General features: G+C 34.1%; 4 protein-coding genes across 4 annotated transcripts; 2 read left to right on the top strand and 2 right to left on the bottom strand.

Moving 5' to 3' along the window:
- Positions 1-2518: 2518 nt before the first annotated feature.
- On the bottom strand, positions 2519-6823 carry LOC144551731 (ras-related protein RABH1b). The gene is made up of 6 exons (XM_078299813.1): positions 6577-6823; positions 6030-6100; positions 5134-5222; positions 4757-4868; positions 4473-4563; positions 2519-3050 (listed from the first exon to the last, which is right to left on the bottom strand). Exons 1-6 carry the CDS (start codon positions 6691-6693, stop codon positions 2907-2909), a joined length of 624 nt encoding a protein of 207 aa, XP_078155939.1. The 5' UTR covers positions 6694-6823; the 3' UTR covers positions 2519-2906.
- A 1642-nt stretch (positions 6824-8465) lies between these two features.
- LOC144551730 (uncharacterized) lies at positions 8466-14008 on the top strand. The gene is made up of 11 exons (XM_078299811.1): positions 8466-8667; positions 8784-8846; positions 9873-10010; positions 10592-10694; positions 10983-11053; positions 11151-11255; positions 11681-11714; positions 12291-12391; positions 13220-13279; positions 13456-13656; positions 13786-14008. Exons 1-11 carry the CDS (start codon positions 8536-8538, stop codon positions 13894-13896), a joined length of 1119 nt encoding a protein of 372 aa, XP_078155937.1. The 5' UTR covers positions 8466-8535; the 3' UTR covers positions 13897-14008.
- A 1679-nt stretch (positions 14009-15687) lies between these two features.
- On the bottom strand, positions 15688-19441 carry LOC144551727 (monooxygenase 2-like). The gene is made up of 6 exons (XM_078299807.1): positions 19269-19441; positions 18763-18909; positions 17983-18054; positions 17328-17493; positions 16606-16834; positions 15688-16218 (listed from the first exon to the last, which is right to left on the bottom strand). The coding sequence occupies exons 1-6, from the start codon at positions 19340-19342 to the stop codon at positions 15713-15715; spliced, it is 1194 nt and encodes a 397-aa protein (XP_078155933.1). The 5' UTR covers positions 19343-19441; the 3' UTR covers positions 15688-15712.
- An 892-nt stretch (positions 19442-20333) lies between these two features.
- On the top strand, positions 20334-24130 carry LOC144551882 (zinc finger BED domain-containing protein RICESLEEPER 2-like). Its single transcript, XM_078299981.1, has 4 exons — positions 20334-20354; positions 21049-21131; positions 21236-23223; positions 24039-24130. The coding sequence occupies exons 1-4, from the start codon at positions 20334-20336 to the stop codon at positions 24128-24130; spliced, it is 2184 nt and encodes a 727-aa protein (XP_078156107.1).
- Positions 24131-24640: the final 510 nt, after the last annotated feature.

Below are 24640 nucleotides of genomic sequence, written 5' to 3'. Positions count from 1 at the left end.
TTTTTTTTTAACTCTAAAAGTGAAATCGATATCACTCTTAAAAGTTAGTTATGTAACCAAGTAATACTGCATCCGCATGCAATTGAAGATTTTTTTTTGTGATGTCTCTGATTTAGAGTCGCCTTTTTTTTTATAGAAAGAAGAATTATTATTATTTTTTTAAATGGAAAGAAGAATTAATTTAGAGTGTATTCTTGTTCCTGGTGTTCTCAATTTTTATTTTCTTGTCAAAATCAATTAGATTGTATATGGGAAAAAAAATTCTGGGGTGGTATTAATTGTTCCATGTATACTCCGATTGACTTTCTTTCAATGAAGAGCTTCAATTTTTTTGTGAACTTTTTGTTCGGCGTTCTAAAGACACGTCATCCTGGGATATAACTAATAAATAAGCGAGATATATAATATAATATCAATCATGCCATAGCTGGTGTCTGGTGATACACCGATAGATAATAAATAATTATAAGAACAGACCTTAGCCTTTGCTTGTATCCGGCCCCTCCAAAAATATATTTTAATTAGTGCACGAGTTCTCGTTTCATTCACTTGCTTCGCTCACAGTGGGATGGTGGCGTTAAAGCTAAAACGAGTAGAGCGAGCTGCTTACTAACTCTTTTTTTTATAGTTGAATTACGGCGTTTTTTGACGCTCATCAAGCTATTTAATGAATTTAATTTCAAAATTTGTTGAATTGGTTTCAAAAGATCAATCCGAACCATTGAATATGTTTTAGTATAAAGTCAAGTTGCCGGAAAAAAAAATATAACTTAACTTTACTTTTAGTACATTTGTTTTTCATTGTAATTTAACAATTTGATTTCATATTAATTAATTTAAAATTTTATAAATTTTACATGTGAACATATCAATAGTGAAGTAGATCAATTTCAAGGACTTAAATTACTTGTTTGAAGTCAATTCGATAGATTTTGAAAAAACTTGATGAGCTTAAGACACTAAAAGAAAATGTACCTTTGCCAGTGTTTAAAAACGCCACTAAATACTTTAAAAAACAGCACTAAATACTTTTCCCGGCGTTTAGACAAGTGCTGGGAATATAAGAGTCGGCAAAAATCTTTGCCGGCGTTTGCAGAGCTTTTTATCGACGCTTATGAAGTGCCGCCCGAAATATGGCTTAATTTCCCGGCACTTGCGAAGAAAAATCATCAATGAAATTTTTTATTGCGAAGAAAAATATGGCTCGTTCTACTAACTTTTTTTTATTACTTCTTTAATAATCAGTGGAATTATTTTAAAGAAAAATTCTGTGTGTTTTTTTTAACTTTTAGCAGCATAAGTGCGCTTTGTCTTTGCACCATATCCTGATCTGTCCTAACAAAGACCACATGCCTCTTTGTCTCTTTGTAATTAGTCCTTGATTTGGCATCACTTAATTAATCACCTAATTATGTGTGTTTTGGGCCTGCCAGTTTTGACAAACCAATCAATTAAGTGTACCTTTCACTTTCAGCTTCTATGACTCAATAATATATGAATTATCTCTAGACTCTAGTCGACAAACTATCGACCGGATCTTTTATGGCCGTGCAGTGCAGTCTATTCTTTAGTCTTTACCATGATCACTTGATGAAGAAACAAATATAATGAAAATCTCGAACCCGCTTCAGCTAGCGTTTAGCATCTTTTACACGAAATAGAGAAGATCAAGACTCGGTCACTCTGGAGTGTTTATCAAAGAAAGAAATGCCAGATCATTCCTCTTGCACCGTTTGCTTTTATTTTCTTAACACCGACTGGATTTGGTAAATCTTTAATCGGCTAAGCTGGTTCTTCAGAAAGATATATTGGTTCAATACATCAGTTGATTAGAATTCAGAAAATTGTGTCGCTGTTGTAACAAACAGTTCATTGGTATCATTGCTCAAACCAAAAAGCGATCATTCATCTATAAGTTTGAATTATAGCAATTCAAAACAAAATAGAACTTAGTTGTCTGTTTTATATTTTTTTTTCTTTCTACTTTTCCATCAGATGTTTTCTGAACCACCCGACCACTGCCATTACCTCTTGAACTCATGAATAAATACGCTGCAGCAAGATATCAGAAGCTGCTGAAAATTCAAATCTGAACTTAAGAAAAGCACAAACATTTAGGTTCAATTTCTCGTAAGAAAAATAAAGTTAACAAATTCTCATTCTTCTTTTCCATTATTGAAGGCATGATGGAAGTTGCATATATAAAAACTTCTTGGAGTGCCACAATGCACAAGACCAAGCCAATAAAATTAAGCTTTACCTCAATAAAGGGAGAAGAAACTGTTGATACTGGCAAGTTTTAGTGTACAGGTGAAGGACACAGGATTAATGTCATAATTATAGCATTAAACAATGCATATACCACAACAAATTTTGATTATGATAATTAATGCCAATACACGTCATGGACCTAATTTACCTCTCAGGAAAAAAAAAAACTACTACTCGAGTTTGAGACCATAACAAAAAACAGATGTACAATAATCACAGCAAAGCCAACAGCAATAATACTAAGGTTAAGCAAAAATTCTGCATCATATTACTCGTAACAACACCTATACTTGTCCCCTTAAATCCTTAATTGTCCTCACAAACATATAACCACAAGGCACCAATCTGACCTAACTTTAACTTTGCCACTGGCCAAGAGAAAAAAAGAGAGAAAAAAAAAAAAAAAAAAAAAAAAAGAGAAAAAAAGAAAAGAAAAACATCTTCAGATACTAACATATATCCAAAACATCTTATGAGTTCTAAAAGAAATGCTAACAAACAGACACAAGGCTTTACCCAAACTATAACAAAAGCTCTACTGATCGAACACTTCTAAGAGCTATCAACAGAATCTGGATAGAATAAAAAAGTAGAATACTCAGTACTTGTGAAAAGTTCTTTTCTTCCTGTCTCCTTTAGCAGCTGCAGCCACCAGCCTGTTGCTGAGAACTGGAGTTCGCATTGGAGGCCTTGAGATTAACATCAACCATATCCTCTTGCTTTGTTGAAGTTAGAGTTTCCATTCCTGGCAGAGCTGCAGCTATTTTCCTGAACAATGCCTGGAGAACACACCACAAGATCACATTAGTATATCTTTCTTTTCCTTTAAAAAGAAACATGCATCATAAAGTAATCTCCACATCAAAGTAGCTTGCGGACTGGTACAACTCATTAAGAAAAGACGACAAACTCTATGCAGTTTTCTTTCAAGGCCGTTTCAAATTTCAGATTAAAAATAGAAAACCACTCTTAATCCTTGATCCATATTTGACTCAGGTTAGGATTTATTGACAGTGGATTCTTATTTGACAATGAACAATTGAAAGGGGTAAAATTTGAAATAAAAAACTCGTGATTTTGGATGTTATCGATATGATATACATCATGCATGTAGAAAACAATGAGATCCAGAGCATAATTTTTTGTTCATCAAACGATATAAATTTACAAGTCTTAGTTCAACAACCTTTGATGCAAAATCAAATGATACTCAATAACTAAGCTAATATTTCTAATAATAGGTGTATAAACTATGAGTGAGGCTATGGTACATTGCAAATGCGCTGATCGATCCGTGCATTGGATTCATATCTCCGTTTTCAATGTCCAAATAATCAATCCGAACCGTTCAACATTATTATCATATGAAAATATACTTGGAGATCAAATTTTATATTTTTTGGAACTTTTAACTATTTTTTTAGGTAGGTAGAAAATCACTACTCTCAGATGGTCTAGAATTTTTAGATCAAGTGATTTTCTAATTGTCTAAAAAAAACAGAAAAAAATTCCAAAATATATAAAACTTGATCTCCAAGTATATTTTCATATGATAATAATGTTGAACGGTTTGGATTGATTATTTGGACTTCGAAAACGGAGATATGAATACAATGCACGGACCAATCTGCACATTGTAATGTACCATAGTCTCACTCATAAACTATTATTCGGACTTGGGAGCTTTATTGAGTGAACTTGAAAATATTATCAAGATCATCAAGCAGCTCGATTGTCAAAGGATCCAATTCAGTTTCTTGTTAAGAGCAAAGATAATATAATTTGTCCTGTATTGGTCATAAGTAGGTCAATGAGGAAATATTTTCGGTTTCACCAAAAAATAGCTTAATTAGTCCCTCAATTGGGCCATTAAATGGAAAAAAGGCATCCAGCATGAGTTTAGGAGCAGGCTGAAAACCTCAATAATGGCATACAAACAATTTGGGCAAACTATACATGTAACTATATTTCTTAAGTGGTGTTTTTGTATGATTTCATGGCAGCATTCTTTTTTGGGCAATAAAGCTACAGTGATAACAAAAATTGATGTGGGGATGAAGCATCAGTTCTTGCCAAAATAAAAGCCCATTGTATCATGTCTTTAGTATCAATACCGTATCAACTGAAATTTTCAGCATATTACAAACGAGGCACAAAAGTCAAAGATAATACTTGCAAGCATCATACAAAGAGAAACGAACCTTGATGTTGAACCCAGCTTTTGCACTTGTCTCAATAAACATCACACCAAGCTCCTGTGCTTTGGCTTCTCCTTCCTCTATAGATACTTGCCTTTTTACATCACAGCCACAAAAAATTATTTAATTGTCTGATAAATAGACAAGCTTGATCACATATCCTTAAAATGAATAGGCTTATAGTTAATTGTGCTAATTGGGGCTTCAATTGAATATTCAGGAAACTATACCCAAAAAAAAAAAACATCAGCTCTAAAGGAAAATTAGTAGAATGAAAAATAAAGTACCTCTTGTCAACAAGGTCAGTCTTGTTACCCACAAGAACAATAATAACATCACTGCCCCTCTCTGTGCGCACCTCCTCAATCCACTTGGACGTGTTCAGAAATGATTGTCTACCTGTCTCATTGTATGAAGCAAATTAGTTAAATATGAAATTTACTTATAAAAGTTGTAGACAGATGCAGCTGAAAAGTCAGAACTGTATCAATTGAAAATGCCAAATTATCTTCTTTTTTTAATGCTATGTGATAAGATTTGTTAGTTCTTTTGTCTAAGTGCTTAATTTGAGGCTTAAATATCAACGTTGAGCCAAAAATGGAAAATTCTATTGCAGGTGATGTGCTCTACCAGTTGGATATAGATCTATGATAAAATAACATACTGGCAACATCATAAACAATGACAGCGACTGAAGAGTCACGAATGTAGCTGGGAATAAGACTCCTGAATCGCTCTTGTCCAGCTGTATCCCTGTAATTGAAATGTTATATAATAATAAGATCAAGAACGAGAACAAGAAATGAGCCTAGAATAGGTGATACAAACAAGGCATGAAGGGATAGCATAAGCTCTAATAGAAAACAAAAATGAGGAATAAAAAAGTAGCCCATTCTTGTAAAGCAATATTGATATGCGCTTATCATGACATCCCAGTCTGATCTGGTAACATCATATAGTAGATGTTTTTTGTTTGTTTTAGTACTGTAGTGATTAATCAAAGGTTATGCTTGGGATACTGCCTTATTGAGAGCAATATTGATATGCGCTTATCATGACATCCCAGTCTGATCTGGTAACATCATATAGTAGATGTTTTTTGTTTGTTTTAGTACTGTAGTGATTAATCAAAGGTTATGCTTGGGATACTGCCTTATTGAGCTTTAAGAATCAAGTTCTAGCCGAATATTCCATATTGTACCACAATATACCAGGCAGTATGTACATGTGCAAGTGGTACCGCAATACTTGGTTGATCGTGATCCAAGAGATACAGTCTCAACAGTTACTAACAAATTGTTCCATGATCAGAAAAGATGTATATTGTTGGACTTATCCTCATTTCATTTGTTTACCATCCTCTGCATACTATTCAGATCCTTATACAATTTTAAATAATGAGGGAAAATAAAAGTCTACATTGTTTTTTTTTTTGTGAAGTAGGTCTAACCCTACTTTAAACTTTTATAAAGCCAAGAAGAAGAGTTTGTAATAAAAGACCAGGAAAAGGGTATAAATTAACCCACAAAACATATAATATGCAACAAAATTAAAGCTTACCAAAGCTGTAGCCTCACTGTACGGTCCTCCAAGTACATTGTTTTTGAGAGAAAATCAATACCAATGGTAGCCTGTAATATAAGTGAATAAAAAATCCATCAATTGGAATAAGTAAAAGGAAGTATATTCCATATTCAAATCAATAAAGAAATTAATTAAAAAAGACTGTCTATAATTTTCCTCCAGGACCTCCACCAATACTCATGCTTTCCCTTACTTTCTGGTTTCATCTCTTGACAGTACTGATTAGGAGAATGATTTTACTGAATATGTAACTTCTCAAAGAGGTACTTATAAATAATCATAGCTATTAACACTTCTTTGAATTAATGGATATAAGAAAAACGTGTCAAAGTAGATCTCAAGTCCATTTATCCAGATCTGATGCAACTATTAACTGAAATTAAAATAACTAACAAAGAGATCTGTTTGAAACGAGATCAAACTATAATAGATCTGATCCAATCGGACGGAATATTCATCTATGATAAATTGATAATAGGTATGTGAAATCACGATAAGTTTCAATAAGAGTGATGGATCAAACCTGATAGGTGTTGTCGAACTTGTCGTACATGAACCTGGTTATGATACTGGTCTTTCCGACCGATTGATCACCAAGGAACACCAGTTTATACTTGGCTAAAGCAGATACCGGTGCCATGTCGATCTCAGAACGAAGGGGTGGAAGAGGAGAGAGAGGAGAGAAAGAATTGGGGAGAGAGCGAGTGAGCTGGGACTTTGTTCTGCTCGAATTGGGGAAGAGGAAATTGATTAAGTACTCTCTCTCTCTCTCTCTCTCTTTTTCTTTCCTCTCTCACGAGCAGGGGGGTTTCTTTTCTTCTTTGAAAAATACTCTGGGAAGTCTGTTCATCGGTTTAATATGAAATACCTTTGGTTTTTGTAATATTTTTATAAAATAAAAAATATTTTAATAAAATCATATATATTTTTTTTAGTAACAAATAAATACAATTTATACGTGTAATGTAATGTGTATTATAAAACAACATTAAATAAAGAAATAACACATCTGTTTATTATAGAAATGAAGGATTTCAATAAAATCACGCACGTTTATTTGACAAATGGACCGAAGTATATTAATTTAAGCTGTCATAAACAGAGATACATTTCTCAACATGTTAGTACTCCTCCAAGTATATTAATTTAAGCTATAACTTAAACTATCAAACATGGTGTGAAATATGAGAAATAATATAAAGCAAGCAATTTAATCCTTATTTATTTTACTTCACAATCAAACATAACCTGATTAATGAATGCTAGTTTTGATTATTTAATAACTTGAAATGAGTCCGTAGTTAAAAAAAATAAAATATAAGATGCATAGAATAGTTTGTAAATACATTACTAGAAATTATGATGTATAAAAGTATATTTATAATTTTCGAATTAATCTAATGAATGCTTCTATATGTATTAGTTTATAATTGAAGCATGGCTATCAATCTTGATTATTTAATCACTTGAAATGAGTCTAGAATTAATAAAAAAAAAAATCTAGTATTTATACAACAAGTTGTAGATACATTACTAAGAGTTATGTTAAGTAAGAATATGTCGATAATTTTCAAATTGATCTAGTAAATATCAGATGATGCAATACATTTAAATCTGGTTACTTGTGTCAATTGATGCTTTTAATAAATATAATAGCCTCAATTTATGATATAAATTCACCAAATCAACATTATATGCTCTAATTATAGTTATGAATTTGTTCGAGAAATACATGTACATGTACATGTACATTGAATTGTGAGTGTATAGTCATGATTTTAATAATGCATCCACATTTCAAGTGATACAAACACCACAACCAACAAATTAAATAGGCTCCAAATATTGTCATGAACTTTTGGATGAATTTATTTATACTAACATCAAACAGAAAAATCAAATAATATGCAAAAAAATCTGGTGGATTACTTGTTCGAATCCCGAATAACTATTTCACATTAAAAAAACATTTGAATAATATGACCCAACTTTTTTAAATATTTTTTTAAACAAACTATAAAAATGAAATTATAAGGACCGATGCGAGCAACACTAGAATTTGGACTCGAGCAAATTTAAACGGACAGACCAGATTAACTCAATACGTTGCCTATTAACTATTAAGAGATGGCGCAGTGGTAGGGCAGTATTATTTGGGCTTTGTGATTCGTGTAAATTTAAAACAAGGGTTCCGATCCACTAATTCGAAAATATTCACTTTTACGGTACGGGGAGGATGTGGAATTCGTACTTTGAGACGTGCAGAAAAGGAAAAGGAAAAGGATTTGAATATGAATAGTCCAGATTTAACACAAATTCACTGACAAGATGCGAATTCGGTCCGGGTTTTGTGAACCGGACCGGATCTGATCGGATTAGGCGCAACTGCGCAAGCGCAACGCAACTCTTTAATTAATCCACCGTTTATCTAGATAACAGAAGCCCAAAGCGACGAGATAAGAGCGGGTGGTTCCCTCCGGCAATGCTCCGGCGCTTCCTCTGTAGCTGCAGCGCCAGCGCGACATCCTCCTCTCCGTTCCCGTTCCCGCTCCCGCTCCCGCTCCATTCCTCCCCCGCTAAGAAGAAGAATGTCGTCTTCCTCGGCTCCCCTCAGGTCTACTCCCTCCTCCCTCCTCAACTCTACTCTATTCTCTCAGTTACACGATATCTGTGCTTTTTGTATACGATATACATTTTGACAGTAATTTTGTTTTTATTGGATGTTATCAGGTATCAGCCTCAGTTTTACATAAACTGATAGCCGCCTCAGAAGCCTCAGATGCCATTTTTAAGGTACTAGGATCTCATCTCGCAACATTTCAGTTTTGGAATAATGACATGATTTGTAGGATCAGTGTCTATTTTTTTTTTTGAATAATAGTGATATTTACCACCGATTTCATATTGAAATCCAAACAGTACCTGATTTGGTACCTAAAATAGGTACCAAAATCAAATACCAAAGTTTACATCTGTTCTTACATCCTTATCACCAAAATATCAACAAAAACTAAACAGAACAACCTCTAACAGTTCACTAAAGAAATTATGCATAACAGACCCTGCAAAAAACACTAATCAAACTAACAACTACTATTATTATGCATTTTTAAGTACATGATTAAAAGCTAAACCAGTTCTCTCATTCCTTCTTCTAATCATATTAAAATCCCCCATAATAAGCCAAGCATCAACACCTAAATTATTAATATCAGTTAATTCCTGAAGCAAATCTCTTCGAGATTCAGATGTTAAAGGCCAATAGACAGTGGTAAAATACCACTCAAAATTATCAGTTTTATTTCTAAAATTTAAAGTAATAGAAAATTGTCTAACACCAGAGGCAATCAATGAGAATAATGAATCATTATATCCAAAAAGTAAACCTCCTGAAGCGCCAGTAGAAGGTTTAAAATTCCATTGAGTAATGTAGAAGGTTTAAAAACCCATTGAGTAATATAATTTCTCAATGATCTGAAAGTTCTTTCATGGAAACTTCCTTTTTAGTCTCCTGAACACAAACAATATCTATTTTATTATTTCTAAGTAAATCAATCAAATATCTTCTTTTTACTGATGATCCTAATCCTCTAGCATTCCAATTTAAAAACTTAACCATTTAAATTATCTAAGTCCTTAATTTGATGAGACTCAGGCAAGATAACCTTGCTTGAATCTGCAATAGCCAAAACTTGTCTACTAATATCAGGAACTGTAATCTGACCAGTATTCACACTATCAGTAATGACTGAAACAAAACTAGGTTTAGAAAGTAAGTATCAGTGTCTAATTCTAATGGGAGTTAGTTCTTTTTCTTAGTTGGCAGCAGTTGTTTCACAGCCCCCTTCTACCAGGGATAGAGGAAGAAAAAAGTTGATGCCTTCTGCTGTGGCACAGCTTGCGCTTGACCAAGGGTTCCCTCAAGAACTCATTTTCACACCTGAGCGAGCAGGGGAGGTATCAAATCAAACGTATATTCATCTATTATTTGTGTGATCCTTACTTACCTTTTGATGGATCAAATTAGATGTTATTTGTGTAATAATTAATTTCCCAGACAAAAGAGCCTCTGTTGGCTTTTCTTTGTTTAGTTACTTTGTTGAAAACGGAGTTTGTGATTTTCAAATCTATTCCAAAGAGAGTGATAAACACTCAAATTATTGGGGAAAAAGGGATACAGGGAAGAAATTTGATTTCTTGTGTAAAATTCAGAACACATTTCAGCTGTATCGGATTCAGAAGACTGTAATTGCTGCGCAAACCAAATAGGAGTCTTATTCATATTTTGTTACTGCTGGGAAACCAAAATGTTGGTGCTGACTGTTATTGAATTCATAAACTGGGTAAACAAACTATATAATGAGAGCGGTAATTGTCAAACTGTTTTGTTTTTCCTTGTAAATAAGGTAGTTGGTCTTAAGAAATAAAAATGCGCAATTATTAGCAGAGCTTGTGCTGCTACTGCCTGGTACCGATTGCACTTCCAGAAGATATGTAGCGATTACATTGAAATTTGATAGTTTGTGCTTTTACTGTAGGCAGATTTTCTTTCAGATTTGAAGGGACTTAACCCCGATCTTTGTATAACGGTAGCGTATGGAAATATATTACCTCAGAGGTTTCTGGATATTCCACTATGTGGTCAGTATTCTTGTATTTCAATATATCTTAGATTTAACAAATGCTGTCATGTTTAGTTGCCGACCTGCTTATCAGTACGCACAGCAATACAGCCATACTAAACCAAACGATATGGCACTCTAGCACCGAATTTGGATTTTCTTTTAGCGTACTTGCGTTATGTCCTTAAGATTTCACTTGAATGCTGCTAATCTTTTTCTTGTTGTCAACCAAATTGTCTTTATTTTTATTTTATTTTTTACCATTTGGTGTGTGTATGTTTATGTGTGTTCAATCTTTATTTTTCAGGGACAGTTAATATCCACCCAAGCTTGCTACCACTATATCGTGGTGCTGCTCCTGTTCAAAGGGCATTACAGGTATTTTTTAGCTTTGTTTGTTTTTCATCACTTGAACTTAATTAATTCTCAAAAATACTTTGTTAATTGCTAGAATTTATAAATTTTCATGTTTTAGGATGGTGTTACAGAAACAGGAGTATCCCTTGCATACACCATTCGTGCACTAGATGCTGGGCCTGTCATTGCTTATGAAAAAACCCAAGTTGACGATTCCATTAAGGTATAATATATGCCATTTTTTTTTCTTTTCTTTTCTTTGTTTCTTTTCTTGTATTTGAAGGTGATGAATTGTTTGATTTGATTTGTTTATCCTTTGTATGTTCCAGACAACAGATCTAATACAAACAAGAGTTAAATTCAACATAACAAACCAAAAGAAAAGAAATCAAAATATCTTTTAGCACTTAAAATTGGGATCGGACATATGTGATTTCTGTTATTCATGTGGATTTCTTACATAATTCGGTTGGGAAAATAAGAGAGGATATAGAGATTGAAATTAAGAAAATAGAGGAGACAAAATGGGCTTCTGGCAACAATGTGTGTTTAATAATGCTCCCTGATCAAATACCAAAATGAACTTATATTATGAAAATACTCATAACTTGATTTTTGCTCTTATTATGAGACTTGCCCTTTGTGCAGGCACCAGAGTTGCTATCAATTTTGTTCGACTTAGGTACTGCTTCCCTTTTATTGATTATGTTACTGTACTTTCTTTTGTTTATTGTTTTATTTTTACTGGTTTTTTTATGCAAATCTGGCCCTCACCTATAGCACATGGGGCCCTTTAATATTAGTGCGAATTTAAATCAGACGGTCCAGATCTTAACTCAAAATTTGAGTTAATGCAGATTATACAAATTCCCGTTTGCTGTGCATTTGTTAAGAAGATTATAGAGTGTCTAGATACATCTAGAAAATTTTCATTGGCTATCTAAATGATATCTCACTCTATTTTCTTTTCTTTTCTGAATCCTTCCTGTTGACTCACTAAAAAATTGAAGAACCAATAAAGTTTCTTTAATCCGTCATGACAATTTTCCTGTGAATATCTTGCAGTCTTTTAAGGAACCTTCTTATTTTTGGAACTTATTTTTGTATTAATCAATGAGCATTATCTTTTCTCTATATTGGGCTGGTGTTAGTTTAGAATTAAAAGTTTCTCTTGTGCACTGAGATGTGACTATGGAACATTACCACAAAGTATTTGTTCCTCTAATTAATTAATATGTCAAAATATTTTCTTTAATAGGTTCTGGGCTTCTTATTCGCGAGCTCCCCTTTATTCTTGATGGATCAGCAAAAGAAAAGGCACTACCTCAGGATGACTCTAAAGCTACATTGGCTCCTAAGGTATTTTCTATTTCATAACCTAGACAACTTTTTTGCTTGTACGTCATGTGATGTTTCTAGTGTTAGTGCATGCAACATTACCCTGATTTGACAGTTAATTTATGCTAGGAGTAGGGGTGTTCAAACTGCGGTTCGGTTAAAATTGAATTAAAATAATCAAACCAAAATTTTATTCGGTTTAAAAAATCTAACTGAACCAACTGAATTAAATTTGTCAACCGAAGCTAAAAAACCCCAAGCAAGTTTCGGTTTGTTTGGTTGAACCAAAATAATAGAGATTAAATTTTAAAAGGTCAAAAATCAATACATACACAAATACTTTTAATGATTACATAAACAAATATCAAGATAAATATCAGTCGAACTAAAATAAGAGAGATTAAACCGAACCAAATATAAAAAACCGAAGTAATTCAAGTAAATTTGGGTTTGTTTGGTTTAACCGAAATAAGAGATTAAACCGAACAAACCATCATTTAATCCAAAATTTGTCGGTTCGGGTCAAAACCAACTAAAATGGATCCAATGAACACCCCTGGCTAGGAGTTCTAAATTTGTATGTCCAAACTTACTCTCACAAATTAATGTTCGTAAGTTTTCTTTGTTGCATATTTTATCAAAAGTTTTTTGGATCAAGCTCAATTATATTATCAGGAAATTATCAGGTGACTTTTCCTTTCTAGTGTTTGCAAATAGTCCTCACTTTATGAGATAATTCCGACAAAGTTCATCAAGTTGGTCTATATTATTTTGTTGAAGTTGATCAAATTGGTAAAAGTGTGAAAGTATTCGTGTTAAGTGTTAACTGTGCCTTTGATGTTCGTGCAGTTGACCTCAGAAGAATCTTGGCTGTTATTTGATCAAGAAGCAACAGTGTTGCATAACAAGGTATGAGTTCAACAAAGGAAAACATCTGTTGAAGTTTGATCATAACTAGGGGTCAAATCGAATTATCACAAACCAACGTTTGTAACAGTCACAACTGGCACTGATTAGTCTCATTACCTACGAATATATTTTAAATTGTTCAATTTTGGTAAATAATACAAAACCCTGAATTTCAGGTACGGGCATTTGCTGGTTGGCCTGGGACCCGAGCAAAGATCCATGTTTCAAATAGTAAAAATAATGGGTTTGATTTGCTTGATATTAAAGTAATTAGCACAAGAGTGTGTCATGAGGAAGTAAAAACAAGCGACAAAGATGAGATATTGTTTTCTGGAGATGCTTTGCAGATTCCTTGTGCTGGTAACTCCTGGCTTGAGGTGAGTAATTAAATCGGAATTGCACATGATTATATCTTTTTCTTAACTTTTTTTTATTTTTACCTGTTGTTTGTTTTATTTCTAGTATTATATTTCTCAAACTAGTCTTCTTCTTTTACCCATGCAAAGGTAACTGAGCTACAACTGCCGGGAAAAAAGGTGACGAGAGCTCGAGATTTTTGGAATGGTTTACGTGGTCAGAAGGTAAAGAAACAATCACAGCTTGAGATATTAGTATGATATCAGACACAATTTTATTTTATTATTCAGTCGACCAGAACTGTAAATTTGGTAGATATCTTAGTATATGTTCATACTGTTTTGAATTACTAAACTGGTCTTTGGGCCTTCAGCTACCGAATATTGTGTTTTAGTTACTGAACCTGGCTTTATGCCTTGGTCTACCGAATACAACAAGGCCCGTTTGACTAAGAGGCCATGAGGCATTTTTTCTCATCAGTATTACCTCCAAAGAAATTTCAATTTATATAAAATTCATACTTACTAAATCTTAAAATATACTTTGAAACAAATCAAATTTGATGCTAGCTTCCAGAATGTGGTGATTAATGAAATGAACATTACAAGCCATGGCAAACACAATAGAAAAATTGATGTTATTCGTCAAACCAACAAAGAAGATATGTCTAACTTGGAGAAAAGAAAAATAAATCTAGCTAGACAAAATATATATATGTCATGGACTCACTGAAATTACACAAAATATAAGCTCCTAAAAAAATCAATAATGAAGTTCACACACGATAAAGGTGAGAAGGCCTCAACCCCTTGTAGCATTGAACTAGTTCAACGTTCTAGTCCATTCCGAGTTCCCTTTCAACATGTGAATCGCAATCGTCTCCGGTATGAAGTCATGCCGGAAACCCGTATCATCAGACTCTCCTTTGTAGTTGTAGAATGTCGGAAAGTTGTGATAACCTAAGATACTTGACTTCTTTCTCAAATAACACATGAAGTCTCTGAGTGTTAAAGAACTGGAAATCGTGCCTAAAATAAAAAAATAAAAAACAAATTCAAAATATTCCCTAAGCATCGAAAAATACAAAATTAAGTCACAAATTGTGTCCTCAATTGGCCAAGCTGGCTACTCGACTGACAGCAGATGCAAAAGTGCTTTTAAGGTACTTTATTATTATCAAAATAAAGAAACTAGGCAGCTTGAACTGTGCGGTGAAAGGTGAAACGCGTGGTAGAGTCACTAATCCGACATGTCTCAACATGACCGAGGCAAATCTCCTACCCGACCCAATGCTTAATTTCTTGGCCGGGTCAGGCTCAATCCAAACCAAAATTTACGATGTGCATACGAAGTTTATCATACGAGTGAAATCATCTTAGCTGCGAGAACAAACACCTCACGTGCATGACTGGCATTTGCCAGGCCTTGGCGGTGGAAGAGTAGAGAGAGGAGGTGCAGTGACTGAAATGGTCAAAAGCATCACTGGGTTGTGGAAGGTATATATGCTTGGGGTTTCATTGCTCTCTGATACATCTAATCGAGCACTTTATGTGCACGACTGTAACCCCTAGTCTTAGTGCTTGGAGGTGAGCTTGTAAACTTATTCTATATTTCTTGAACACTCGTCTTGAACATTGTTATTTTCAAATTGAAATTGGGCTCGGTTTTGCATGTGCACAAGTCGGGCATTGCCGCTTTAAATGAAGATACAGTATGTATACAATTCAATTGAGCAGAGGGGGTATGGTGGGAATCTAGTGATCATATATCTCACCAAATCTGTTAATCTAATCATTCCTGCTACGACGTGGCCTGGCAGCCACACTGGATCTCTTCGTCAATCCAGTGGAGGCTTGAAAGAGTTCCGGAATTTTTTGTTTTAGAGATATGTAGGAAACTTGAAATGAAGGGTATTTCAGAAGAAAGTAACTATGGAGAAATCATATTCGTAGTGAATACAGAACTGATTATTAATATTCAAGAAAAAAAAAGTAAGAAATTGTTTGCTAGTCACATCTGAACTTATTCACTTATTCGTAGTCAATCCACAGAGAATCTCATAATGTGTTACTAATTTCAGAGTTTCCCACAATCATAGTCTGATACATTCAACAGATCTCTAGCCATGATCCCGGCCAAAAGCTTCTCCCTTAAAAAGCTCACAAACCAGTTACTGCTTTGTTGTATGAACCCCGTGATATAAGATTTGGCAACCACATTTGCACACCTCCACCTCCTATCTCTTTCAAATTTCTCCAAACCCACCTCAACATTTCCATCATGAACAGCATCGGCCAAATACCTTGATAGAATAACTCCGTCTTCCAGAGACGTGCAACCGCCTTGGCCTAAATCAGGTGTCATTGGATGGAGCGCATCACCAATTACACATACATTTCTTTTGGTGATGTTTCCAAATAAGAGAGAGATGGGGGACCGGTATCTCAAGGGACTTGACACCACCTCACTCATCTCACTTCTTTCTATCACTTCAATTATTTCTCGGGGCACTTTTGATGCTGTTAAAATTTTTAGGACGAATTCTCGCATCTTTTGTATGCTTTCATCTACCTTCTCTGCTCCTGAAAAGTTCCAATGTTGCAATTAGCTTTTAATTTTTGCAGTTTTACATTTGATTTTTGATTTGTAGATAGGATAAAGAAATAGTCTTTACATTAGGATCCCTAGGATGACAGCTTCAATTTATTACTTTTAGTAAGGTACGTACAGGTTAGCAGTTTTACATTTGATTTTTGATTTGTGGATAGGATAAAGAAATGGTCTTTACATTGGGATCCCTAGAATGACAACTTCAATTTATTACTGTTAGCTGCTCTGTTAATTTGTAGCTGTAATCTAAATACTTGAACTGTTGCTTTCAACTCTTAGCTTAGTCATTTTTTTGTTTGTAGGTAGTTTTAACTACGTTGCATGGATGTATTTTACCGAAAAAGGGAGTAATAATATACCATTTTCAGAGGGACACCAAGTGAAAAACCAGTATATGTTTTTCTCAGAGCAGGGCAAGAAGCCATAACGAAATCCTCCTCCATTTATGTTAAGATAATCGTGTTTAAAACCATGACCAGTTGGGTGCTCAGAAATGCCTCTAGTCGCGCAACGGCCTGAGAATAAGGGCTTCTCTAGGCCTAGATATTTCGCCACCACCGAGTTTATTCCATCACACCCTATTAATACCTGTATTTTAATGCCACTAGATTCTTATAGTTATCCAAATCATATTTCTGCATGAGCATCTTAGATTGTTGATTTAGCTTGCTCAGTTAATGGCAATGGACAGATTGTATTGGAACTGCCCTATTTTTTCCATTTTGTTATTTCCTATGACAAATCTTTATTGCTCGATTTCTTGTTTCTTTTTGTTGGAGTATACCAGATATGTTACATGGCGTGGAACTAGGTGTTCTTAAGCTCTCCTAAACCTATTAGATTGACTTCAAACGATGAATTTAATTAATTTGTGAAAACCGATCTACTTCATGAGTGTGGCATTTGCATATCAAATTTATAATTTTGAAATAAATTTAGTATAAAGTCAAGCTGTCAAAAAAATGATGAACAATGAACGAATTAAAATTAATTTATAAACTTTTTTTTTTTCTTTTTGTGTACCCCTTGACTTTATGTTAAATTTATATTGAAATTTTAATTGTGTTATGATTTTATGCACCTTTGCTTTAATTATAGAGCCATCGGCCAAGTGCAGGAGCTTAAGATTTCCATCTTCTTGAATTAGAACAATTTTAGATGAAAATCTGATGGTGTCCTTTGGTAGCTCTGCTGCTAAGGTTTCCAACAGGAAGTCCCTCTGTACGCAACGAAGTTCATGCATTCCTCTTGTTCAAAAGAAAGACATATTGAATCGTCAATTTTAAGATTCATAAATGGATATATGAACTAAAATAGTTCTTTTTAATATTTTGATATTCAAATTAATATTCCCGTTATTCCCTATCTTTTCTAGAAATCTTTTGGATCATTTTTATCTCTCCAATAGCGAAATGGGTATTCTGGCATTGGAAAAACAGGAGTTTATATTTAATAGAAAACCGAAAACAGGTATTGTGTTTGTAAAATTTATATTTTTGTAAAATTCTCTCTCTTTCATAGTAAAAGTTGTGTCATGGCTTGGACCCTATCTCAATTTATTTTAAAAGAAAAACCATTTCCAACACGGGTATCATCATACATGATTGGTATTAATTTGGTGGAGAGATGGTTCAAAAATGTACAATAAGCTTCAATAAGAAACCATGCACGAGTTTAATTTCCTACTTTCAGTGTATATATAAAATTTCTCATAAAGGTACTACTGTATTGCTTACATTTTTCTTTGAGTTTTGTCTAGATCCACTTTTGCAGAAATGTCTCCTGATGTTGCTGACAAAAATGTAATGCTGTACAAGTTGTATAAAAGAGGCTCAGTCTTGAATAATTATCATGTATATATAGTTGTATACTTAGATTTTGAAGGAAAAACTACGACAAGCATATTTATGGGAGTAAAATTTGGGTGTTATTAAGCTCACCAACCTATTGAATTAACTTCAAACGACGAATCCAAACCGTTAAAATCGAACTACACGAGTGATGGACTAACATGTAAAATTTTAAAATTAATTTTGTATAAAGTCAAGCGGTAAAAAAATATATGATTTATTAGTTAATTATCATCATTTTTTGACCGCTTGACTTTGTACTATATTAGTTCGAAAATTTATAAATTTTGCATGTAAATGCATCACTGGTGAAGTAGATCGGTTTCAGATTTAAATTCATCATTTGAAATCCATGTGATAGGTTTTGGAGTTGAGCACACTTGAACTGGATGAGCTTAGAACACCCTAGCTTTACTCGATAATGTAACTAAGGGTCCAGTATACCATTATTAAAAAAAATTCTGGTATCTCAATTACAGCATTTCAGTCCCTTAATAAATAAAAAAGAATTACCGTGTCAGTGAAGGTCTGAAGCTGACCTAATTACATTTTCTCAAAAAAAAAAAACCAGTAGTAAACTGATTATCTGTTATGTATATATTATTTCCTCTACATCAGTGCACCAAAATTGGTGGCAAGAAAATAAAGAATTCATGCATCATTCACCTTTCCAGCAAGAGATGATGATCCCTGACTTTGTCACCAACACCAAGAGCATCTAATGCGCGCCATGCATTTGTCCAAATTGTGAATGCAAATCCCGTGGTACGCATTGCGGGTGATGATTCCAAAACCAAGCTCTTCACTCCTTTCCTACGGGAACAAAACCAGAAAATTGAGATTTAAAGAGCTAAATAAATTATTGTAGTATAATTTCTTTTATAAAGGGAGTTGAAAATTATAAAATATAGTGGACAAAATTGTTATTTTCTAATTAATGGTTTGACTTAACCACCTCAGCTATAACCTAAATCCGTCTCTGCATTTTCCTGAATAATCATGCATGAAAAGATAAAAAAACAATGTAAATTTAAAACGGCAAGTGATTTGCATGGAACAAATATCTTCCAAATGTACCAAATCATTGGCCTCTGAAAGCAAATAGAAGGTAAGGTCGATCCCACATAATATCAAGTCTTGTCTGGTAGAGAGACAGAGATAAATGAGCATACCTATGCAATCCAAGTGCAGTTGCCAGACCAGCAAAGCCAGCACCAACTATCACAATATCTTCTACCGTATCCATTAATTCTTTCTCAAAACACCTTTTCAGCAGTTGAAAACAAGAATTATTGAGACAACAGATGAGCTTAAAAGAAATATCTCTGTTGAGATTAAAAATGAGAATGAAAAGGAGATGAAAGATGGGTCTCTGTTATTTATATATGAGAGTGAGTGTATAACATTGGATTGAATTACGGCATATGAGATCACTGCTGATGTAAGAAGAAGAAGAAGAAAAAAAAAAATGATCACCGTTGAGGCATCAGTGAGCTTGCATGTGGTCAACAAAAGACAGAGAAAGTCATGAGAAAGTCATGGAGATGTCTATTATGTCATTATTAGAAGTGGGTCCCTGGCGCGCACAGCGTCCATTAGGGGTGTCAATGACACCCGTTTACCCGTTTACCCTACCCGTATCGTATTCGATAAGACGGGTATGGGTAAGATTTTTTTTTCGTTAGTTTATTGGGTATGAGTATGGGTAAAGATTTTTTTTCGTTAGATAAACGGATATGGGTACGGGTAAAGGTTATTTCGTACCCATTGGGTAACGGGTAATTACATGAAATATATTATATAATTTATTTCCCTTCTTTCCATATTGCTGTATGCTAACGCTGGAGAGTGGAGAGATATAATCACATATATATCAATGAATTTATTGCCTTGTTTTCTTCCTTATTCATCCTTATTGCCTTTCTAACAATTCTGCAAATGGAAATAATCTACTGTCGGTCTCACATTTCCATCATCTTCCTCTTTCTTCTTGAGCTGTCCTTGGCCTCTTGGATATTACGATACACCCTGGCTCATATCTCAATCAGCTTCCTCCAAGCCTCTTCAAAATTTGATTTCTTTCTTAGAACATAGTAAGTGATCTTTGTAATTTAGTAAGAAAGAATTTGTAAAATACTTACAGCTGAGACTTTTGATTTTATTTGATTGAATATATTCATGCTATTAAGGTGTTTGATGAAATGCTTAAACCAAATATTTGATTGAATTAGTTAAAGATGGATAAGGTCTTGATACTGGTACGCCAGCTTGGATGACTTTTTCTCAATATTTTCCCATACATGACCCCCTCAAAATTTTACACAACACTACCCTATGTGCCTACTAGTATCCCACAAAATATCAAGTAAAAATAAGCAATGTAACACCTGTTTCTGCATGTTTTTCTTCAGCAGTCCAGAATTTTTCAGAATCTGAACCAGTCAGAGAAGAACTCCTACCAGTAGACATTAGGATAACAATTTAGACTAAAGTAAAATATTACCACAATGTTAACTTCAAATCCCAGTTGCTCACAAAGTTTTATGGTCGTGCACCTTAGGGAGACCCAGTTTTGGAGCCGTCGAACTTGACGCAACCTGCTGCAGTTTTCTGAACAGCAGCTGGTACACCAGTTCAAATGGTTTTTTCTCAAATTTTCCCCACACATTACCCCTTCAAAATTCTTCATAACCCTCCCATATATATCTACTAACATTTTGCAACTGCCTAGTAGTCTTGGAAATTTTAGAAACGAAATAATTCATTTGAGGTATGATTAGGATTACTTTATATATGCAAATAATTAGATTCCAAACCAACTTGCTATTCTACATTTATTTTTCTTAGACTAATAGTATAAGACGTGTTGTCTTTTGGAAATAATGATAATAAAGTTAAATCAACATACAATGCATCTAAATCTTACATAAATAATTATTATTCCATTTACAGAATATTTCGATGTCATCTACACAAGATCCTAACATTGGCGAGGATGATACAGAGTCATATAATAGCATCGATCATGACGATGAGTAAGAATATAAATCCTCTATTTATTTTGAAAAAAAATGAAATTTTTTGTTCATATTTTGCATAATTTCTAATTAGATGTTAAATCATTTTCACTTTAATATAGAATGCCTCTTGGAATGGATGGAGAGTCACGAGAGCAAGTGGAACATGTACAAAACAATACTGATGCGAATCCAACATTGAATTCTGCCAAAAACAAAGGTAGAAAGCTAAGGTCTAAGGTGTGGATTGATTTCGATAAGAAGGAACTACCTGATGGGTCATACAATGCTCAGTGTAAGCACTGCAAGATAGTACTCTCAGCTGGTGCTAAAAGGGGAACGAGTCATTTGAAATATCATTTGGACCATAGTTGTGATGCTTACAAACGGGTAAAGCGCCAAAAGATTGATGTGCATCAGCAACTTCTAAAAGTAAATGAAACCAAGGAAGATGGTACAACAAAAGTCGAAAGTTTTGAGTTTAAACAGGAAAGAAGCAGGTCAGATTATGCAAGGATGGTTGTGGCACACGAGTACCCTTTTAATATGGCCAATCATCTCTTTTTTCGTGTTTTTGTTAAGAACCTTCAACCCCAATTTAGATTGAACAAAAGAAACACAATTAGAAGTGATTGTGTGAAACTTTATCAAGAAGAGAAGGTGAATTTGTACAATGTCCTTGATAAGATTAATTGTAGAGTTAGTCTTACCACGGACATGTGGACCTCAGCCAGTGTTCAAGGTTTTCTTTGCTTAACATGTCATTATATTGATGATAATTGGAAAATGCAAAAGAGAATTTTAAACTTTGTCCGTGTTCCATCTCCACACACCAGTGAACACCTCTGTGAAGTGATAATGGCAAAGCTACTTGATTGGAATATTGATAAAAAAATCTTTAGCATTGTTCTAGATAACTGTACCACCAATGATGCTGTAGTTAGGGAGATGTTGTATATTTTGAAACCCAAAAATGTACTTCCTGTTGATGGTGAACTATTTCATGTGCGTTGTGGTGCCCATATCTTGAACATCATTGTACAAGATGGTTTGGAGGCTTTGAGGGATGTGATTCGTAATATCCGTGAGACGGTAAAATATATCCGTCATTCTCCATCAAGAATAGAAAGATTTGAGAAGGTATTAAGACAGGTACGTGCTCCACAAACCAAGTTATTTTATGATGTACCAACTAGATGGAATTCAACCTTTTTGATGCTTATAAATTCTCTCAAGTTCCGTGAGGCTTTTTCTCGGTTAGCTGATGTTGATCGTGACTATAAGCTTGCTCCATCTAGTAAAGATTGGGATAATGTGGTTGTCATAGTAGGGTGTCTACAGATTTTTTATGATACCACCATGAGAATTTCTGGGACCAAATATCCTACTATTAATATCTTCTTTAATGAATTCTGTGAGGTTTACTTGAGTATACGAAGTTCACTCATCAGCGAGCATTCTTTTGTTGTCAATATGGCAACCCGAATGTGTGAGAAATTTCAAAAATATTGGTGTAATAGTAGTGTGTTATTGGCAATTGCCTCTATTTTAGATCCTCGGTCCAAGTTGAAATCGGTTGAGTATTATTTTCGATTAATTTACAATACACCGGGTGAAGCAGAATTCAATGTGACAAATGTGAAGGCCTGCTTGCACAAGTTGTTCAGTGAATATGTGGTAATCGATTCAAGAAATCGAAATGGATCACATGGGTCTAATTCCAATGCCCAAAATGCTAGCTCCCATACTGGGGAATCATCACAGAGGCTCTATAGCAATCGACGGCATGGTCTTGTAATGTATATTCAAGAATCATATACCAGCGAACCCACAAAATCAGAGCTAGATGTGTACCTAGAAGAACGTACCATTCCGGGCATGGATGATGATAGTTTTGATATCTTAGCGTGGTGGAAGTGTAACGCTTCAAAGTATCCAATTCTGTCCAATTTAGTGCGAGATGTTCTAGGCACTCCTGTTTCAACAGTTGCATCAGAATCTGCATTTAGCACAGCAGGGAGGGTTCTTGATGATTATAGAAGTTCTCTAAGTCCAACAACAGTAGAAGCTTTGATTTGTACCCAAGATTGGCTAAGAGCATTTGCTACAGGTATATATCTATTAATCTAAATTAGTACAAATAAATACCAATATTATAGCTAATTGGTAACTTTTAAAAGTCTGTTATCAAAAGCACCAAGTGAGAAATATATTTCTGGTAAATTAAGGGGGATTGGTGTAAATTTAGTAATTTATGGGGTCTCCTAAAAGGATACGACCTTCAAATTTTGGGAAAACTAGGGTTTGTAGTTAAAATTGTGATCGTATTTTAGTTTAGCCTAAATTAATACCCTAATCTCTACTGGTACAGTGTTTTCTCCGACCAGTCCAGATTCTGAGAAATTATGGACTGTTGAAGAAATGTGTTAAAAAAGAGATGTTAGCTTGCTTATTTTTACTTTATATTTTGTGGAATGTCAGTAGATATATGTGGGAGGGTTATGTAGAATTTTAAAGGGGTAATGTGTGGGGAAAATTTGAGAAAAAGCCATTTGAACTGGCGTACCAGCTGCTGTTCAGAAAACTGCAGCAGGTTGCGTCAAGTTCGAAGGCTCCAAAACTAGGTCTCCCTAAGGCGCATGACCATAAAACTTTGTAAGCAACTGGGATTTGAAGTTAACATTGTAATAATATTTTACTTTAGTCTAAATTGTTACCCTAATGTCTACTGGTACGAGTTTTTCTCTGACTGGTTCAGATTCTAAAAAATTCTGGTCTGCTGGAGAAAAACATGTAGTTAACATTGTGAGGCAAGATGCTTCAGTTAAGAGAATACAGTGATTCTATCATCAATTACTTATGTTTTTATTTTTATTTTTATTTGATGTTTTTTTTTTTTTTCTAACTTAACTATATTATGAACAGATGAATCTTCGAATGTAGTCGATGGAGCACTCTCATCCATATCGGAATCTATTCTTCTTGATGGTGAAATTGATTTGCGCGGCATTTCATAAGATAAATTTGAGCAATAATTAGATATTATTAAAAATGACATCATGAGAAAATGTATGCACTTTGTTATAAGAATAGTATTATGCTAAACGGATTATTATTTTATTTGAATGTTTTGTTATATACTTAATGAATTGAAATTGTTAGAAGAGATGTGATTTTTATTTTATTTTTGCTTTATAAAAAGTTATTAATTAGAATTGATTGCATATTTGTATTTTCATTTTTATATTAGCCATTGTGATTGCGTATGTATGACATGATGAGCTTAGAACTTTGATGGTTTATTTGTAAAAATAATAAAACTATTATATTAGTATTTTCGTTATTCGCCCACTACCGTTTCGTTACCCGTTAATCATAACGGGTATGAGTAGGGTAGGGTAAAACAAATTCTTAACGGGTATGGGTAGGGTATGGGTAAGACCAATTCTTAGTGGATATGGGTATGAAAATGGTTCCACCCTCCCCGTATCGTACCCATTGACACCCCTAGCGTCCATACATATTGA

Source organism: Carex rostrata, chromosome 3 (assembly GCF_964058835.1).
Source record: "Carex rostrata chromosome 3, lpCarRost1.2, whole genome shotgun sequence".
NCBI classification, from domain to species: Eukaryota; Viridiplantae; Streptophyta; class Magnoliopsida; order Poales; family Cyperaceae; genus Carex; species Carex rostrata.
The sequence above is the reverse complement of the archived record's forward strand: the minus strand, read 5'-3'. Positions and strand labels throughout refer to the sequence as shown.

Coding starts and splice junctions, on each gene's coding strand:
- LOC144551730 (XM_078299811.1), top strand. CDS start 8,536: ATGCTCCGGCGCTTCCTCTGTAGCTGCAGCGCCAGCGCGACATCCTCC. Junction 10,011..10,591: donor CACCTGAGCGAGCAGGGGAG/GTATCAAATCAA, acceptor CTTTTACTGTAG/GCAGATTTTCTTTCAGATTT. Junction 13,657..13,785: donor CTGGTAACTCCTGGCTTGAG/GTGAGTAATTAA, acceptor ACCCATGCAAAG/GTAACTGAGCTACAACTGCC.
- LOC144551727 (XM_078299807.1), bottom strand. CDS start 19,342: ATGGATACGGTAGAAGATATTGTGATAGTTGGTGCTGGCTTTGCTGGT. Junction 18,055..18,762: donor CATCATCTCTTGCTGGAAAG/GTGAATGATGCA, acceptor CAACTTGTACAG/CATTACATTTTTGTCAGCAA. Junction 16,835..17,327: donor GCTCTATAATTAAAGCAAAG/GTGCATAAAATC, acceptor ATTAAAATACAG/GTATTAATAGGGTGTGATGG.
- LOC144551882 (XM_078299981.1), top strand. CDS start 20,334: ATGGATAAGGTCTTGATACTG. Junction 20,355..21,048: donor TGGATAAGGTCTTGATACTG/GTACGCCAGCTT, acceptor TTCCATTTACAG/AATATTTCGATGTCATCTAC. Junction 21,132..21,235: donor AGCATCGATCATGACGATGA/GTAAGAATATAA, acceptor ACTTTAATATAG/AATGCCTCTTGGAATGGATG.
- LOC144551731 (XM_078299813.1), bottom strand. CDS start 6,693: ATGGCACCGGTATCTGCTTTAGCCAAGTATAAACTGGTGTTCCTTGGT. Junction 4,869..5,133: donor CATTGTTTATGATGTTGCCA/GTATGTTATTTT, acceptor ACAATGAGACAG/GTAGACAATCATTTCTGAAC. Junction 4,564..4,756: donor ACTGACCTTGTTGACAAGAG/GTACTTTATTTT, acceptor TGATGTAAAAAG/GCAAGTATCTATAGAGGAAG.